Here is an 18,821-nt window from a genome sequence, read left to right as displayed (position 1 = left end):
GGCATCCAGACATCACGGACAACTGGCCTCAGTTCCCCGCTCACATCTGGCAGTGTTCTCCGTCTGAACAAGGGGACATGGAGCGTTTTTGAAAGTGGGGAAGCTGAGCCATCACTGATCACTGGCTTTCGGGGTACCCGGTGAGGGAGTGGATCAACCGAGTGTGGAGAGGGTGTGGAAGTAGGGTGTCCCCCCTCTCAGGGTAGGGACTTTTTGAAATTTGATGTATTAAAATCATGTTTTAGTGCATTGTAGAAGTATGATTTCAATGTTTTTGGTATGAATTATTTTTAAGGGGTAACTTTTTCCACACAAAGGGTGGTGGGTGTATGGAGGTAGTTGAGGCAGGGACCATCCCAACATTTAAGAAACAGTTAGACTGATACATGGATAGGGCAGGTTTGGAGGTATGGACCAAAAGCAGGTAGCATAGCTGGGACATGTTGGCGGTGTGGGCAAGTTGTGCCAAAGGGCCTGTTTTCACACTGTATCACTCTATGACTACATTATACCTCCACCATGCATGAATGCTTCAAAATCGTGATTGAGTTTTATTGCCATATACTCAAGCATAGAAACATAGAAAATAGGTGCAGGAATAGGCCATTCGGCCCTTCGAGCCAGCACTGCCATTCAATACGATCATGGTTATTCATCTAAAATCAGTACCTCTTTCAGGGATTTTTCCCCATATCCCTTGATTTCATTAGCCCCAAGAACTAAATGTAACTCTCTCTTCCAGTGAATTGGCCTGCACTGCCTTCTGTGGAAGAGAATTCCACAACTCTCTGCGTGAAGAAAGTTTGTTTTCATCTCAGTCCTAACTGACCTACCCTTTATTCTTAAACTGTGACCCCTAGTTCTGAACTCCCCCAACATTGGGAACATTGTTCCTGCAGTTACAGTAAGTGAAAATCTAGCAGGCAAGCAGGATGCTTCTCCAACCACTCCCATTTGAAGTCCACTATCTTCCACCGTTTCTACCCAGTGCTTGGTACTTACTTCCAGCAGCCACTGGTTGTCCTCCAGTCCTCCCCCGCAGCTTGATCCATGCCGGTCACCTGGGCAAATTTGGCACAGAGACTCTCACGGCAGCGGCGCAACGCCTCCGACAGCCCGGGGCTCTTGCACTGAGGCTGCTCCATGGCCAGAGTTGCAGTGAGCGACTCGCCAGCCCAGCAAACACTCGCCAGCCCAGCAAACACTCGCCAGCCCAGCAAACACTCGCCAGCCCAGCAAACACTCGCCAGCCCAGCAAACACTCGCCAGCCCAGCAAACACTCGCCAGCCCAGCAAACACTCGCCGGCCCAGCAAACACTCGCCAGCCCAGCAAACACTCGCCAGCCCAGCAAACACTCGCCAGCCCAGTAAACACTCGCCAGCCCAGCAAACACTCGCCAGCCCAGCAAACACTCGCCAGCCCAGCAAACACTCGCCAGCCCAGCAAACACTCGCCAGCCCAGCAAACACTCGCCAGCCCAGTAAACACTCGCCAGCCAGGCAAACACTCGCCAGCCCAGCAAACACTCGCCAGCCCAGCAAACACTCGCCAGCCCAGCAAACACTCGTGAGAATTTGGCAAAATGCGTGATTCTCACGTTCAATGCATGGGATTTGGTAGCCCTGCCTCTATAATCTCCCTCTCCCCCCCTCTCTGTCTCTCCCCCCCTCTCTGTCTCTCCCCCTCTCTCTCTCCCCCACTCTCTGTCCCCCCCACGTCCTCTCTCCTCGTCGTTCCTCACTCCTCTCTCCTCTCTTTCTCCTCCTCTCTCCTCTCTTTCTCCTCTCTCTCCTCTCTCCCCCCCTCTCTCTCCCTCTCTTTCTCTTCCCTCTCTCTCTCTCTCTCTCTCCCCCTCCGACCTCACTCTCCCCTCTCTTCCACTTTCTCTCACACCCTCTCCCCTCCCTCCCTCCTCTCATCTCTCTCCACTCTCTCTCCTTCATCATCTCGTCTCTCTCTCTCTCTCCACTACTCACCCCCCTCTCTCCGTCTTCCCCTCTCTCTGCTCCCTCCCCTTCCGCTCTTCTCTCTCCCCTCTCGTCTTCTCCCTTCTCGTTTCCTCACTCTCCCCTCTCTCTCTTCCCCTCTCGTCGCACCTCACCTCCCCCCCTCTCTCTCGCCTCCTCTCTCGTCTCTCTCTCTCCACCCTCCCCTCTCCCCCTCTCTCCTCTCTCGCTCCCCCTCTTTCCCCTAACTCTCTTTCCCCAAACTCTCTTCCCCCCCTCTCTCTCCTCTCCCCCCTCTTTCTCCCTCCTTCTCTATCTTCCCCCCTCTCTCACCTCTCTCTTCCCTCTCTCTCCTCCTCTCCCCCCCATCTCACCCCCCCATCTCTCCCCCACATCTCTCCCCCATTTCTCCCTCCCACGTCACTCTCCCCCTTGCTCTCTCTCCCCTCTCTTTCTCCTCTGCCTCTATCTCCTCTTTCTCTTTGCTCACCTCTCCCTCTTTCCCCCGTTTCTCTCTTTCCCCGTTTCTCTCTTTCCCTGTTTCTCTCTTTCCCCCCTCTCTCCCTTCCCCCTCTCTCTCCCCCTCTCTCTCCCCCTCCCTCTCCCCTTCTCTCCTCCGCCTCCCTCTCCACCCCCTCTCTCTCTTCCTTTCTCCACCCCTCTCTTTCTCCCCTCTCTCTCTGCCCCTCTCTCTGCCCCTCTCTCTCCCCCCCCTCTCTCCCCCCTCTCTCTCCCCCTCTCTCTCCTCCCGCTCTCTCCCCCTCACTCTCCCCCTCTCTCCCTCCCTCTAACCCCTTCTCTCTCTTCCCCCTCTCTCCCACCTCACTCTCCCCCCTCTACACTCTCTCTTCCCCCTCTCCCTCCTCTCTCTCTCTACCCATTCTCTCCCCCTCTGTCTCACCCCTCTCTCTCTCTCCCCACTCTCTCTCTCCCCACTCTCTCTCTCCCCACTGTCTTCCTGTCTCCTTCCCCTCTGTCTCTCCCCCTCCCTTTGAGCGTCTCTGTCCCTTCGGCACAGAGACTCTCACGGCAGCGGCGCAACGCTTCCGACGGCCCGGGACTCTTGCACTGGGGCTGCTCCATGGCCGGAGCTGCAGTGAGCAACTCGCCAGCCCCGCAAACACTCGCCAGCCCAGGCTCCCCGCATCTGTCCCCGTCCGCTGCTTCCATCCCTCCCTCAGCCCCGGCTCTCCAACACCCGCGGCCCATGCAGTTTATGAGTTTTGACATTTTCGTTGATCACAACAGCGTGAGAAATTTGTGATCAGCGTGAGGGCGTGAGAATTTGTCGAAATGCGTTATTCTCACGCTCAAAGCGTGAGAGTTGGCAGCCCTACAATATATAAAAACAAACAAACAATACAGTGCAAAGGCAAAAACACTGCCCCCGAGTCCCTTGTGCAATCAAGGCAGTTTGTGGTTTTGAGTTCAGTTGGAGTTCACAGTATTCAATAGCCTGATTGTTGTTGGGAAGAAGCTGCTCCCCAATCTGGACATTAGATTTTTTTGGCTCCTGTACCACCTACGCAAGCTGGCAAACACGTCGTGGGGTACCAATGCATCCACACTGCGGTCAACTGCTCTTGCGCTGTGCTACTCTGCTGCAGAGTATGCTTGTCCTGTTTGGGAGAGATTATCTCATACAAAGAAAGTTTATGCCGCCCTTAATGACAGCTGCAGATGCATCACTGGCTGCCTAAAACCAACGGATGAGGATAGCTTGCATGCCTTGTCCGGTATTGCTCCACCAGGAATCCGCAGATCAGTCGCCGGTAGAACTGAACGTAGTGGACAAGTTGGGGAAACCTGCCATTCCTGTCACTCCCATCACCCAGCCCCAAAACGGCTGAAGTCGAGGAAGAGCCTCCTTCACACAGTCCAGCCACTGTCACAGTCTCCTCAAGTGACCAGACTAACCTTGTGGGAAAAGAAACGCAGTGAATATCACCACCACACAAAGATGCCAATCCCAACCAAGGAGCAGCTACCACCTGGTCACAGGTGTGACTGGAAGACCTAGAAGTCCCTCAATAGGCTTCATACAGGAATGGGCCGATGCAAGACCAATATGAGCAAATGGGGCTATGCAGATGTGGCAGACACAGAATGTGAATATGGAACATCTGTACAATCCATGCCCCACCTACTCAGATGCCCACTCCTTGGTGAACAATGCTGCCTGGAACATCTAGCGGTGGCAAACGAGAAGGCTGTCCACTATGCAAAAGTCTGGCCGAACATCTGAAACATATATGATGGATATAAAAGAAGATGGTAGGAGTGAAATGAGAACATGGCCAGGATGGTGTCGGTCCCTGGTGATGCTGGCTGCCTTTTTGAGGCAGGGACTCCTGCAGGTTTCTTCTCAACCCTTTGATGCTGGGGAGAACTGTACCCGCGCTGGACTTGGCAGTGTTCGCCACTTTTTGTAATCTTCTTCCTACCCGAGTTGCTGCACCAGGCCATGATACAACCAGTCAATATGCTCTCTACCGTACACCTGTCGAAGTTCAAAAAAGTATTAGTTGGAGTACTGAATCTCCTCAATCTTCCATGAAAGCAGAGGTGTTGATAGGCTTTCTTTATGATTGCATCAATGTGCTGGGTCCAGGACAGATCTTCAGAGGTATGCACACTCAGAAATTTGATGTTTTTGACGTTTTCCACCGCTGACCCTTCGATGAAGACGGAACTGTGAATCCTCAGCCTTCCTTTTTTAAAGTCAACAATCAGTTTCTCGGTTTTGCTAACGTTAACATTAAGATGGTTGTTCTGGCACCATTCAGTCAGACAACTGATCTCCCTCCTATACTCTGATTTATCATCGGTAATTTGTCCAACAAAGGTTGCATCATCGGCACATTTGCCGGGTTGTTATGCTGAGGTTTTATAAGACACTGGTCAGGCCGTATTTGGAGTATTGTGAACAGTTTTGGTCCCGTATCTGAGGAGAGATGTCACGGGTCCAGAGGAGTTTTACAAGAATGATCCCGTGGATGATTCCTTTTTATCTCTCCATTCTTTACCACTTTCTTGTTGCCTTCCAACTATATCGCTCCCTCTGGATTAACTTTTCACTCCTCTTATCCCCTTTTCTGGCACCCTTTTGTCTTCGAGTCATCGAGTCATACAACATGGAAACAGGCCCTTGGGCCCAACCTACCCACACCGACCAGAGTGTTCCATTTACCCTAGTCTCATTTGCCTGTGCTTCGCCCATATCGCTCTAAACCTATCCTATCCATGTACCTGTCTAAATGTTTCCTGAACATTTCAATAGTAGCTGCCTCAACTACCACCTCTGGCAGCTTATTCCATACACCTACCAGTCTTTGTGTAACAAAGTTACCCCTCAGGTTCCTATTAAATCTTTCCCCCCTCACTTTAAACCCATATTCTCTGGTTCTCGATTTCCCTACTCTGGGCAAGAGACTTTGTATGTTTACTTGATCTAGTCCTCTCATAATTTTGTACACCTCTATAAGATCACACACCATCCTCCGGTGCTCCAAGCAATAGAATTCTAACGTGCTCAACCTCTCCCTATAGCTCAGGCCTTCGACTCCACGTAAACCTTCTCTGCACCCTTTCCAACTTGACAACAACTTTCCTATTAATGAATGAATCATTAATAACATGGTGCCCAAAATTGAACACGATATGTTGCAACACTGACATCTTATGTAACTGCCACATGACCTCCCAACTTTTATACTCAGTACCCTGACTAATGAAGGCCAATGTGCCTTTTTGACCAGCTTATCTGCCTGTCATACCAATTTCAAGGAAAGTGTTTTTTGCTTTACTCCACTGATCCACCCCCCCTCCCCCCTCCCCAATCTTGCCAGGCTTTGTCCCACCCTACCTTGGTTTTCTAACTTTCTCCAGCTCCACACCCCCCCGGCCCAACTAAAATCAGTTTGAAGGGTCCCGACCCAAAACGTCATCCATACATTCCCTCCCCAAATACTACCTGTGTTCCTTCAGCACCTTGTGTTTTACACAGGATTACAACATCTGTTCCTTTGCCCACTTTCTACACCGATGGAACCAAATTCCATTTAGTTTGCATGGTTGGTTGCCAGTGTAATGCTCCTTTCATTCTGTGTACAGCTCCCTATCTTTTCTGTCTCTTTCTCAGGGCGTTTTGATCAGTTACCTCTTTCTCTGCAGCTGTGCATGTCTTTATCTGATTTTCACTTGTGCCCACCTCTGGTATTTATCTGTTTTCTACTTTGTGTCTCTCACCCGACCACTCATGACTAGCTGAGCCATTGACTCTGCTTTTGCTATTATCACCATTCAGCTGCAGAGACTCTAGGTCCAACCTTGCCTTGGGTGCTGAGAGTGGGTGGAATGGTGGTGCAGTGGTAGAGTTGCTGCTCACCGCACCAGAGACCTGGGTTCGATCCTGACTACGGGTGCTTGCCTGTACGGAGTTTGTATGTTCTCCCTGTGACCTGTGTGGGTTTTCTCAGGGATCTCTAGTTTCCTCCCACACTCCAAAGTCATAGGTGTAGATGTAGTCCAAAAACTCCAAAGTTGTAGCATAATTGGCTTGGTATAATTGTAAATTGTCCCTAAAGTGTGTAGGATTGTGTTAGTGTGCGGAGATCGCTGGACTCTGGATCGAAGGGCCTATTTCTGTGCTGTATCTGTAAACTATTTAAACTAATATACATTCAGACCACATTGCTAGGTTTCACCCTGGTGCTCCAGTTACTTTCACTTCCTCTAGTGGGTTAATTGGCTGCTGTAAATTGCCTCCACTAAGCTGCTTCAAGTTTCAAAGCTAGTGGGCATGTGTGAGCAAATGGGTGCTAAGGCGCATGGGAACGAAGTAGAAGCGTGTTCATGTGATTGCTTTGCTAGATGCTAGTATGGGCCAAATGGGCCAAATGATCTTCTGCGTGGAAATAATTAAGTCTATTAGGAAAATGTGAAGTTATCATGACTAATAAAACAGATGTTGCTTTGCCTAGTTAATACAAAGAATCTGTTAACCTTGAAAAATGGCTCATAACCATATAACCATATAACCATATAACAATTACAGCACGGAAACAGGCCATCTCGGCCCTACAAGTCCGTGCCGAACAACTTTTTTCCCTTAGTCCCACCTGCCTGCACTCATACCATAACCCTCCATTCCCTTCTCATCCATATGCCTATCCAATTTATTTTGCTCATATTGAGAGAGATTGTTGGGCAGCTTACCTTTGGTAAAAGAACCCCACTCCCCATATAGTTCCTGCAGAGGGAAAGTAATTATTGTTAATATAGGCAGAAATCATTAAATTATACCAGCCCAGTCATTTTCACAGGAGGCAAAGGCACCAAAGAGTTCATGAAGATATTTTTGTTGCGGATATGCTATGAAGGTCATTCTATTCAACTTGATGGCAATGATTTGTTACAGGATTGTAATTACGACAGTTTGAAGCAAACAGTGAAAAACATAGCTGAACAGGCTCAGCAACTGGCGTATGATCCAAACTACATGTCACCCTTCGCACAACGTGCCTGTGCCAATGGGCTGAATGTTCAAGGTAAATTGTGCTTCTGTGAATGAGATATCCGTAGTTGGTCTGCAGAGCTTTCTGGCTCTGAATTTTAAAACTGCAAAGTAATGCACCATCTGTATTAAGGGCCTGGCCCACTTAAGCAATTTTTTCAGCGACTTGCCGGCATCCGTCATAGTCGCAGCAGGTGGCCGAAAATGTTCAACATGTTGAAAATCCAGTGGCGACCGGAGAAAAGCACGACTCTTTGGGCGACTACTCACGACCATACAGGCGACTACTCACGACCGTGACATGTCTTTGCCTCTGAGTGTCAGTGCAGTCCATCATCTGTGGGCAGGAAGAGGCACTGGCGGCTCAGAGTTGCCCCGGCCACTTGGTCTTACCTCGCCCACACCGGCCAACAATGTCCCAACTACCCTAGTCGCACTTGCCTGTGCTTGGTCCATAACCCTCCAAACCTGTCCTATCCATGTACCTGTCCAACTGTTTCTTAAACAATGGGATTGTCCCAGCCTCAACTACCTCCTCTGGCAGCTTGTTCCATACACCCACCTGTGTGAAAAAGTTACCTCTCGGATTCCTATTAAATCTTTTCCCCTTGACCTACTCTGGGTAAAAGACTCTGTGCATCTACCCGATCTATTCCTCTCATGATTTTGTAAGACCTCCCCTCATCGTCTTACGCTCCGTGGAATGGAGACCCAGCCTACTCAACCTGTCCCTATAGCTCACAACCTCTGGTCCTGGCAACATCCTCGTAAAATGTTTCTGAACTCTTTCAAGCTTGACAATATCTTTCCTTTAACATGGTGCGCAGAACTGAACACAATATTCTAAATGCGGTCTCACCAACATCTTATACAGCTGCAACATGACCTCCCAACTTCTATACTCAATGCTTTGACTGATGAAGGCCAAAGTGCCAAAAGCCTTATCTACCTGCCACTCGACCTTCATGGAACAATGCACTTGTACTGCTAGATCCCTCTGCTCTACAACACTACCCAGAGGCCTACCATTTACTGTGTTCGACATCCCAAAATGCAACACCACACACTTATCTGTATTAAATTCCAAAAAACATTCCTCCGCCCACCTGGCCAATCGATCCAGATCCTGCTGCAATCATTCATAACATTCATAGGCCTCCAGTCTGAGAAGCAACCTTCCATCATCACACTCTGCTTCCTTTCATGGAGCCAATTTGCTATCCATTCAGGTAGCTCTCCTTGGATCCCATGTGATCTAAACTTTCAGAGCAGCCTACCATGCGGCACCTTGTCGAACGCCTTACTGAAGTCCATGTACACAACATCTACAGCTCTGCCTTCATCAACCTTTTTGCTCAGCAGAGATTCAAGGCTCACTGGTTTTTAGTTCCCAGGCTTTGCTTCGCAGTCTTTCTTAAATAGAGGTACAACATTAGCCACCCTGCAGTCTTCCAGAACTTAACCCCTGTGATATATATATCTCAGCCAGGGCCCCTGCAATTTCTTCTTTAGCGTCGTATAGTGTCCTCAGATATACCTGATCAGGCCCAGGAGTTTTATTTATCTTCATACGTATGACGCCCAGCATCTCCTCGACCGTAATACGTACTGTCTTCAAGACAAGTCAAGAATTAACTGTCCCAAGTTCCTCATTTATATTCCTCTCCAAAGTAAAAACAATATTCATTGGGAACCTTGTCCATCTCCTGTGGTTCCACACAGAGGTGTTCATTTTAGTTTCTGAGAGGCCTATTCTCTCTCTAGTGATCTTTCTTAAATAAAATCTCATGGGATTTTTCTTAATATGGGGAGAAGGCATGAGAATGAGGTGAGGAGGGAGAGATAGAACAGCCATGATTGAATGGCAGGGTAGACTTGATAGGCTGAATGGCCTAATTTTGCTTCTATCACTTATGACCTCACTGGACGAACCAGCAGTAATGTCACCTTCGACTACTGCCATGAAATTCTCCTTAATCAATAAAGCAACACCTCTTCCTCTTTTACCCCAACTCCTATCTTGCCTGTAGCACCTGTACTCAGAAACATTAAGCTGCCAGTCCTGTCCCTCTCATAGCCAGTCTCCGAGTTCATCTGTCCTGCCCATCAAGCCTCTCGCATTAAAATAGTTAGAAAATGGCAGAACAAGCAGACCTTGGTGAGTAGAGTGAATCGGTCACTTAATCTGCACCTGGTCTTGCTGATGTAAAGGAGACTACACCAGGTGAACCCAATGCTGTGGACTAATTTTGAAGAGTTGAGTGTGAGTGCCTGTTTCACTTGGAAGGGCTTCTGAAGTCCTCGGAGTGATGAAGTAAGTGTACGGGCAAGTTTTACATCTCCTGTGGTTGTTGGGGGGGGGGAAGGTGTGAACCATGGAATGCAGAGGGAGTGTGCAAAGGGGTGGGGAATGTAATTTATGATGACATCACATCGAAAGTTGTCTAAATGTCGGAGAATTATCTGTTGGATGCGAAGGCTGGTGGGGTGAAAGGTGAAGACCATGTGAACTCTGTCTTTGTTCCGTCTGGGAGGAGGGGAGTGAAAGCAGAACTGAGGGACCAGAGGAGAGTCAGGTGTCATGCCTATCCACACCCTCCACAGATGTTGCCCGACACTCTGAGTTACTCTGGCTCTGTTGTTTACTCAGGATTCCACCATCTGCAGCTCCTTATGTCTCTCACTAGACACTTACCAATGGGGGACACGGTGGCATGACGGTAGAGCTGCTGCCTTACCGCGCCAGAGACCCAGGTTTGATCCTGACTACGGGTACTGCCTGTATGGAGTTTGTACGTTCTCCCTGTGACTGTGTGGGTTTTCTCTGGGTTCTCCAGTTTCCTCCCACACACCAAAGACGTACAGGTTTGTACGCAGAACAGAATTTCCCTCTACTAACACTCTACTCCGCCTAGCGGAACTGGTCCTCACCCTTAACAACTTCTTCCACTCCTCCATTCTCCTCCAAATCAATGACGTAGCTATAGGCACCCGTATGGGCCCCAGCTATGCCTGCCTCTTTATAGGGTACATTGGACAATCCCTGTTCCAGGTATACACTGGCCCTATCCCCGAACTCTATTTCCGTTACATTGACGACTGCATTGGCGCTACCTCCTGCGCCCATGCAGAACTCATGGACTTCATTAACTTCATCACCAATTTTCATCCTGCTCAAATTCACTTGGATCATCTCTGACACCTCTGTCCCCTTTCTTCATCTCGCAGTCTCAATCCCAGGAGATACACTATCGACTGACGTCTATTGCAAACCCACTGACTCCCACAACTATCTCGACTACACTTCTTCCCACCCTGCTTCCTGCAAAGACTATCCCCTACTCCCAAGTCCTTTGTCTATGCCGCACCTGCGCCCAAGATGAGGTGTTCCATACCAGGACATCAGAGATGTCCTCATTCTTTAGGGAAAGGGGGTTCCCCTCTCCCATCATAGATGAAGGCCCCACATTTGGCTCCTCGGTACCCTGCAGTTCAGCCCTTGCTCCCCCTTCCCCCTAGTCACAACAGAGACCGCCCCCCTAGTCCTTACCTTCCACCCCATCAGCTGTCGCATACAACACATATTCCTCTGACATTTTCACCACCTCCAACGGGATCCCACCGCTAGTCACATCTTCCCATCTCCACCCCTTTCCACCTTCCGCAGAGACCGTTTGCTCCGTAACTCCCTGGTTAACTCATCCCTTCCCACCCAAACCACCCCCTCCCCAGGTACCTTCCCCTGCAACCGCAGAAGATGCAACACCTGTCCCTATACCTCCTCCTCAACTCTATCCAGGGATCCCGACGATCGTTTCATGTTAGGCAGAGGCTCATTTGCACCTTCTCCAACCTCATCTACTGTATCCGTTGTTCAAGATGTGGACTCTTGTACATCAGCGAGACCAAATGTAGACTGGATAATCGTTTTGTGGAACACCTTCGCTCAGTCCGCGTGAACCAGCCTGATCTGCCGGTTGCTGGACACTTTAATTCTCCTTCCCATTCCTACATAGACCTCTCTGTCCTCGGTCTCCTCCATTGTCAGAGTGAGGCTAAACACAAAATGGAGGAACAGCATCACATATTTTGCTTGGGCAGCTTACAGCCCAGTGGTATGACTATTAATTTCTCTAACCAAGTAATCCCAGTATTCCCTCTCTCTCTCCATTGTACATAGGATAGTGTTAATGTGTGGGGATCGCTGGTCGGCGCGGACTCGGTGGGCCGAAGGGCCTGTAGCTCTAAACTAAACTAATAATTCTGCATTTTGAATATGACTTATTTTGCAGGTGGCAAACCAGATGACATCACTGTGCTATTATCAGTCGTGACGGAGAACAAAGAATGAGGAGAGGAAACCTTTGTCTCTTTGGCCAGAAGTGGCCAGTTGACACACCTGAAGAAGTGGCATCCCCTCATCTCCACTGTGAGAATCCCACTTATCTCAACCAGGCAAGCCAATGGGGGCCATTTGAGATGGCCAAGTGCAAGGATTCCCAGTGGCTGAAGTACTGGGTGAACAATCACTCTTTTCAGTTCCTGTAGTTTGAAAAACATTACACCTCGCTCTTTGCTGCTTTTTGCATCCTATGAAATGTGTAAAATAGTTTGTCTTTGAAGTCTGTACTCCCTGCATTTGTCCACAACTGTATATTAACCTCTTTTAAACGTTTGTCATATTTGAAACACAATGATAAAGCCATTCACGAAAATGATTTCTGACAATCTAGCCTACTAAAAGATGGATGCTTTTTCAAAAAAAAATTGTCCATGAAATACTTTGCATTCTTGAACTTAAACTTACTAGAAGCAATACCATAATAACCAAAATGTATTTACATTTAAAATATGCATTTCAATGTGTTTTAGCCATGTGTTTATGATTCCTGCTATACACATTCTATTTTGCCAACATCCTTTCTCCTGAATATGGCTAGAGTATTGTTTTTTGTCTCAGACTATGGGAAAGGAGCTCTGAATTGGTTAAGTACAGATCCAGTCTCAGTTCTATGTACGAAAACAAGTGGAGTCAGTGTGGAGACAAATTTTAGCATGAGTCACATCAACTTGGAAATAGGCCCTTAGGCCCAACTTGCCCACACCACCCAACATGCTCCATCTACAATAATCCTGCCTGCATTTTGCCCATATCCCTCTAAATCTGTCCTATCCATGTTTCTGTCTAAATATTTCTTAAAACGTTGCGATAACACCTGCCTCAACTACCTTCTCCGGCAGCTCGTTCCATACACCCACCAACCTTTGTATGAAAAAGTTACTCTTCAGGTTCCTGTTAAATATTTTCCCCTATCACCTTAAACCAATGTCTTCTGGATTCCCCTACTTTGGGCAAGAGACTAAGTGTGACCACCCGTTCTATTCCTCTCATGAGGTGGTTTTGATGCTCTGGTGTCTTATGGAGCATGTAAATTGTTTCCAATCAGAACTCATCAAATCTTGACCGTCAGTGCCTAGCAACCCAAAGTACTGAGGAACAGCCAACCTTCTCAGTTCTCCTTGTATACCAGCATGACTGCCACCCCATTATTTCTCCACTTAAACGTACTGGCTTTGCCAGAAATAATTATTGTTCTGATCCAAAGTTGTTTTGAGAATTGTTTGCGAGCAGTCTATACATTTAAGTAGTGAGACCTCTGCAAATCGATAATTGTTGATAAATGGTTTAAGTTGCAAAACCTTCACACGAACAGGCTGAAGAGCAATGGATAAAATTGCCACATCGAGCACATCTGGAATTGGTACTGTTGCCGCCACAAGAAACCTTCACTTGAACCATCCTTCTGGGTTTGCCATGATTTGTGCAGCAGGCCAAAGGCTCCGTGCCATTGTATGCAGCTACAGCTGGAACAATGGACTTTGAAGTACGATGCTTGGTTAGTTTAACTAGAACTGAACTAGACCAGTCTTTGGCTCTAATGCTTAATCTAGTGTTTTAATTGTATTCTTAAAACTAAAAATGATTCATTTTTGTTCCAGATGTTTTATTTGGAGAGTTGGTAAAAGTTATTACATTTTAAATCCCTTCCATAGCTGATTGTTTGCCCTGATAATCTTTTTTTTTAAAGACATAAAATGGGTAGCTGCTTGATGGGACTTATAGCCAACATCATATTCTTGATGTCGAAATAAGTTTCAATTTGTTCTGAATTCTTTCAACACTGTGCTGAGTTTAGACGCTCTTCTGTATCAGGGTAGCAGTTAACTGAATGTGTTATGATGATGGGGTTCTGTTGATTAGACTGTTTGAGTTCAATGTTCCCTCCAAAATGGATGTAGAATAATCGACTAATTGCTGAAGATTGCTGATGGGACGTGGTCACTTCTTTGGCTGCTCGCTGTGTAGGCACCAAGATTATCTGCTTTTCATTCATGGTGCAGCCTGTCCTGTCTGCAGTGCCTTCGGTCATAGGGTTTGTGTTGGTCCACCAGCAATTACTCTGGACACGAAGATTGGAGAAATTAGAAACTACAACTTAGAGAAGATTTTGAAATCATGAATTTTTGCAAAACAGGACAAGGCCATGGATGATGGTGTTTGGACAGAGGTGCTTATTTGTATCAGCAGCTTAGTGATTCTTGGTGCAAGATGGAGTAATCTAACCCCAGTCAAACAAAGTGCTTCATCTTGAAGTTGTACCATAGAAGTTAACATATTGCGGCTTTTCAAGAGTACTGATATGCACATTTTAAATTGTGATGGAGCTGCTTGCAGATTCCTGGCATTTTAAGAATCTGCATTTCACCTGTAATCTGAAGGATGCTGGCTGGTAGAGTCTCTATGCACCATTGGGAACGGGAAGGCTTGCTTCACTTTATATGGTATTTAACCCTTCTTGTGATAGCAAAGTGTGCGTTTGCTTTGTTAGCTCAGCAACTTCATGTATTGTTTCTGACTCCTCAGTTGGATGTATTACAAAAGTTTGGGAAGGGAAACATTGTACGTGAGGGCGAGAAAAGTACAATGAAAGTAACTTATCATTAATATTTCGATATGAGTATTTAGAACTGCAGTTTTATTTAGTGGGATAAATTGCAAGATCCAAGCTTGAGGGAGAACCAGACAAGCTTTGTGTTACACTAGCATTGCGACTGTTTCACTTATTTCTCCATTTGAGCGGGATGCATGTTATAACTTATCTTACGATTTGTTTTCTGGGAAGGAAGAGTTACTACTGTCGAATTGAGCCATTGATATTGCTACAGCAATATGTGTGCAATTCTCTGTATATAATTTGTTTGTATATATCAGATAAATGTACTATTTACATGGACTTGTGCTGGTGCTTTTCAGGTTTGGTTATGCTACAGTCTTGAGTTTTCTTTGATTAATGTATTTAATCTTTCATGGCAGATCATAAGAATTGGATATCTTATACTATTATGAGAACTTTGCACTTGAAACCTTTAGGACATGCCTTGATCTTTTTTACATAGAGTTCAAATATAGAAACTGAAGTGCATGATACTGTGCGGTTTATTGATCCCCAGTTTATTTGTGGTGTTTCCAGACATTCTCGGTCGACACTACCTATCATCCTTGAAGATTGGACCATCTAATGCAAGAGTGTAGTTTTGCTATGTTTTGATGTAATATTGTAACATGCACCTTCCAAAAAATGTCAATGCCATTCCAGGATGTGGGGAAAGGGAGTTTACTGTCTCTGAAGACAGATGTACTGAAAGCTTTTATTTCATAGTGATTTGCAGCACAGAGGTCATTTGGTCCTTAGAACTTGTGTGAACATAGTCATTAATCCTACCGCAAGTGTTCCCTTTTCTGATAATCAAGTACCTTTTGGAATTTTGTGTTGCTTTTTTATTGCACCACTTTTTCAGGTAATACATTATCTTCCTATGTGTTTCAAAAACGTTCCCCATGTCAGTGAACGCTGATTGTTAGCTTCCCCACCAGTGTAAATGTTAAGTACACTTTATCAAAACATCTATTCGTCCCTTTGCCTGCACAATGAGATGAGGACAAACGTAATTAAAAGCTGACTTAATTTCTGCCTTCAGGATCTGAAGTATAAAATGGTCAGAAGCCGGGTGATGCTTCCTTTCAGATGTTTTAAAAAGAAGCCCTTACTGGGATTTCTGAGAATCCACAATTTAATTTAGGTCAATCATGCACTTCTGTCTGGCTTCTTCAAGACCACAGAACGCTGCCAAGGCTTCATAAACCTTTTTATAACTATATACACCTTGATTTAATCCCTGGTTTAAATAGCAAATTCAGTTGCTCCTGGAACTCCTATTATGGGTGTTGTCTGTATATAGTTTGTCCTTTCTCCCTGTGACCACGTGGGTTTTACCAGGTGGTCACATCTCGCATCCCAAAGGCGTGCAGGCTTGTAGGTTAATTGGCTTCTGTAAATTGTCTCTAGTGTGCAGGATGCGAAACTGGGATAACTAGTGTATGGGTGATCATTGGTCAGCATGGGTGGGCTGGAGGGCCTGTTTCCACGCTGTATCTAAACCTGCTGATCTATTGTCGGGCAGCCTGGCCCCCAGCCCTGGTTTATTGGATTCACAAGCCCTCCATCTAGTTTGCAATCAATTCATTTGTTTAAAGTGGATATCTACTGAAAGATGTATTTCTTGCCCTGTTTAAAAAAACGAACAAATCTTCACCACACTGGCAATGCAGGATTGAGGAGTTTTGTTAAACCTGTTTTAGACGAAATTGGAGAAGAAAAATATATTTGCAGTGAATAATGTTAAAATTGTAGAATTTGTTGATAGAAATTGAATTATCCAGTAAAATGATTTAAGTAATGTATATTGAAATGGTATTTTGTGCACTAGAAAAATTCAAATCATATAGTCAAATGATATCAGTGTATTTAAGAAAAGACTAACAATACAAGGATAGCTATGAACTACAATGATGTGACAAGTGGAAACTTGCCACTGAGTTCTACTTTTTACGCAGGTCAGCTACAGGGTAACTTAGCTTCGAGAGGTTAAACAGACAAAGAAAAATAAAAAGTTGTCCAGTATCCAGATTGGACCATTAGGTGCCATATACTATTGATATAACTATATCAAATTTTCTTTAATATGGTCAGTGGTACACATCAAGATGCTTTTCCATAGCTGCTCTGTTGACCTGGCTACTTGCCACTAATAACGTCATCTCATGTGTTGAGGTACAGACACAAAAGCAAAATCTATCTTTTTACATTAATGAATACAATGTAAATAATAAAATCCTCGCCACATTCACAATAGTAGTATGGCACAATACTAATACATTATAGTGCCATAAAAATGTTGAATTTCAATAATCCAAGACAAAGCTGATCTTCCAACGAGAGCAGAAAATGATTTTAACCATTGCAACCCAAGAAAGCTAATTATTGAGTCATTTCCAGGAGCCATCTCCATTATGGCTCCATCCACAAATCCAAATGCTGCAACCTCATTGACTTGGCAGAAATCCTTTACTCCTTCTTTAAGAAGGACATTTTTTGAGCCTGCTCAATGCATGTTTTTCCATGATCCATCATTGTCTTTAAATCTAACAGTGACATCGATGTTAGATGTAACCACATCCCTTTAAACACTTTATCCAAAATTCAGCATCCACCAATTTTGTTCCTCAGATGTAGACCATTCAACTATTCATGTGTTTGCACAGAAGATCACCAATCCGATGATGTCTCTTCATAGGGGGTAATTTATCAGCAGGACAGCAATCCCAGGGCAATCCCCAATATTTATGAGTCAAGCTGCAACACCTGCAGGATTTAAGCTGCCTTTTACAGGATGAGCGTTAGTACTTAATTAACACTCATTAATTAATTTATTGGTTGGCTTCTAAAAAATAACTAATGCCCTTTATCCATTTCTTAGCCGGAATCACACCTAAAATAAGCTATAAAACTTTTCCTTCATCCAGCTTCTGTTCACATTTCTACTGATATTGCCGAAGACATTTGAGGCACAACAAAATTCCTATCCATGATAATCCTTAAAACACAAGATTACAAACCTTCAGGACCTTGGTCTCCAGCTTTCATGAAGGATGTAGGGACAAGGGTTCCTCTATCCCTTCGCAATACTCCATGAGTGTTACTAATGATCTCACTGGTGATCTGGTCACCAACTTTGGATTCCCCAGACCACCATCACGAGCCTTCAAATGCAACAACCTTTGTTCATGCAGATAGGTAAATGTAAAACCTACCAACAATATTTTTGACAATCTCATCCATACATGTAAATACATTTTGTAATCCCTCATTTAATACATTGTGTGATATCTAGTTTAATATATTTTATGATACCTCATTTCATGGTTTGTGGTACCATGAGAGTGTAGTAAAGATGAGATACCTTAAACAACTCCAGCTCTGAGTAGGTCTCAGCCTAGCTTTGTCAGCATTAATTGACCACCTAGCTAATCTCTGTTTGAGGCCTTCTCTAAAACTTCCAAAGGTCAACCCTTCCACGTAAATACTTTTGCAAAGAGTTGGGATCAATAAAATCCAAATCTGTTTCATTAATTTTCCATTTTGTCTTATTATCAATGATAGTTTTAGTTTTAGTGGACATATATATAAAAGCCAGCTGACATTTTGACATTAATTTGTAAACCAGTCTTTAGCCTGAATTTCTCCACAATCCTGTGGTTGACGCTCATACCTTTAAATGAATCATTGATAATCGCTATGTCATCACAAGGGCAAGAGCAGCACACAAAACGTTAAACTCATTGGGTTAAAACCACTCCCATCTGTCTCCAAAGAACATAAAAACATTGATTGCACAAATAAACGACGAGAGAGTGGGTCAGCATATTTAATGCCTCTCTTAATAGGAGTGAGAGCAGTTTTCCCCATCTACTCTCAATTGTAAAATTATCTGTAAAGATCCAAAGTAATTTCCATAAAATCTTAAGGAATCTTCTAAGAAACAACGATAGCCTGGAAAAGTAAAGAAAAGGAAAATGGGTTCAACAAGTGATGAAATCAAAACATGTATTGGATAAGTCTGATCTTGTTCATGTTAACAAGAACGATCAAATATACCACACTTATTATTTGTGCTTCACTTATTTTGTTCTTTGTCCTCGCATCATTATTTCATTCTATGTATCTTTTTTCCAACTGAGGTATTTGTCCCATTGTTTCTTTTACAATTATATATTTGTCTTCAGTCTCACTCTCCTCCATAAACCTGCTCCTGCCATGGTATCTGAACTTCCTCCCTCCTTTGTCTTCTCTTCTGTTTGCCTCCTTTCTTTCTGTGTTCCTCATCCCCACACTGTCTTTCATGCTTTCAACCAATGGCAATAGATGTTTACCATATTTCTTTCCCACAAAAAACTGT

At 45.1% G+C, this 18,821-nt stretch overlaps 1 protein-coding gene across 1 annotated transcript in view; it reads left to right on the top strand.

The window, feature by feature from the left end:
* Positions 1–18,409, top strand: part of LOC116988716 (protein phosphatase PTC7 homolog) — an 82,801-nt gene extending 64,392 nt beyond the window's left edge. Inside the window, exons 5-6 of the mRNA XM_033045556.1 lie at positions 7,368–7,497; positions 11,756–18,409. Of these exons, the coding sequence (XP_032901447.1) occupies positions 7,368–7,497; positions 11,756–11,814 (189 nt within the window). The 3' untranslated portion in view covers positions 11,815–18,409. The remainder of the gene's footprint in view (positions 1–7,367; positions 7,498–11,755) is intronic.
* Positions 18,410–18,821: the final 412 nt, after the last annotated feature.

The sequence above is a fragment of the Amblyraja radiata genome, chromosome 28, assembly GCF_010909765.2.
Source record: "Amblyraja radiata isolate CabotCenter1 chromosome 28, sAmbRad1.1.pri, whole genome shotgun sequence".
In the NCBI taxonomy this organism is placed as follows: Eukaryota; Metazoa; Chordata; class Chondrichthyes; order Rajiformes; family Rajidae; genus Amblyraja; species Amblyraja radiata.
Note: the sequence above shows the minus strand (reverse complement) of the source record. Positions and strands in the feature narration are given on the sequence as shown.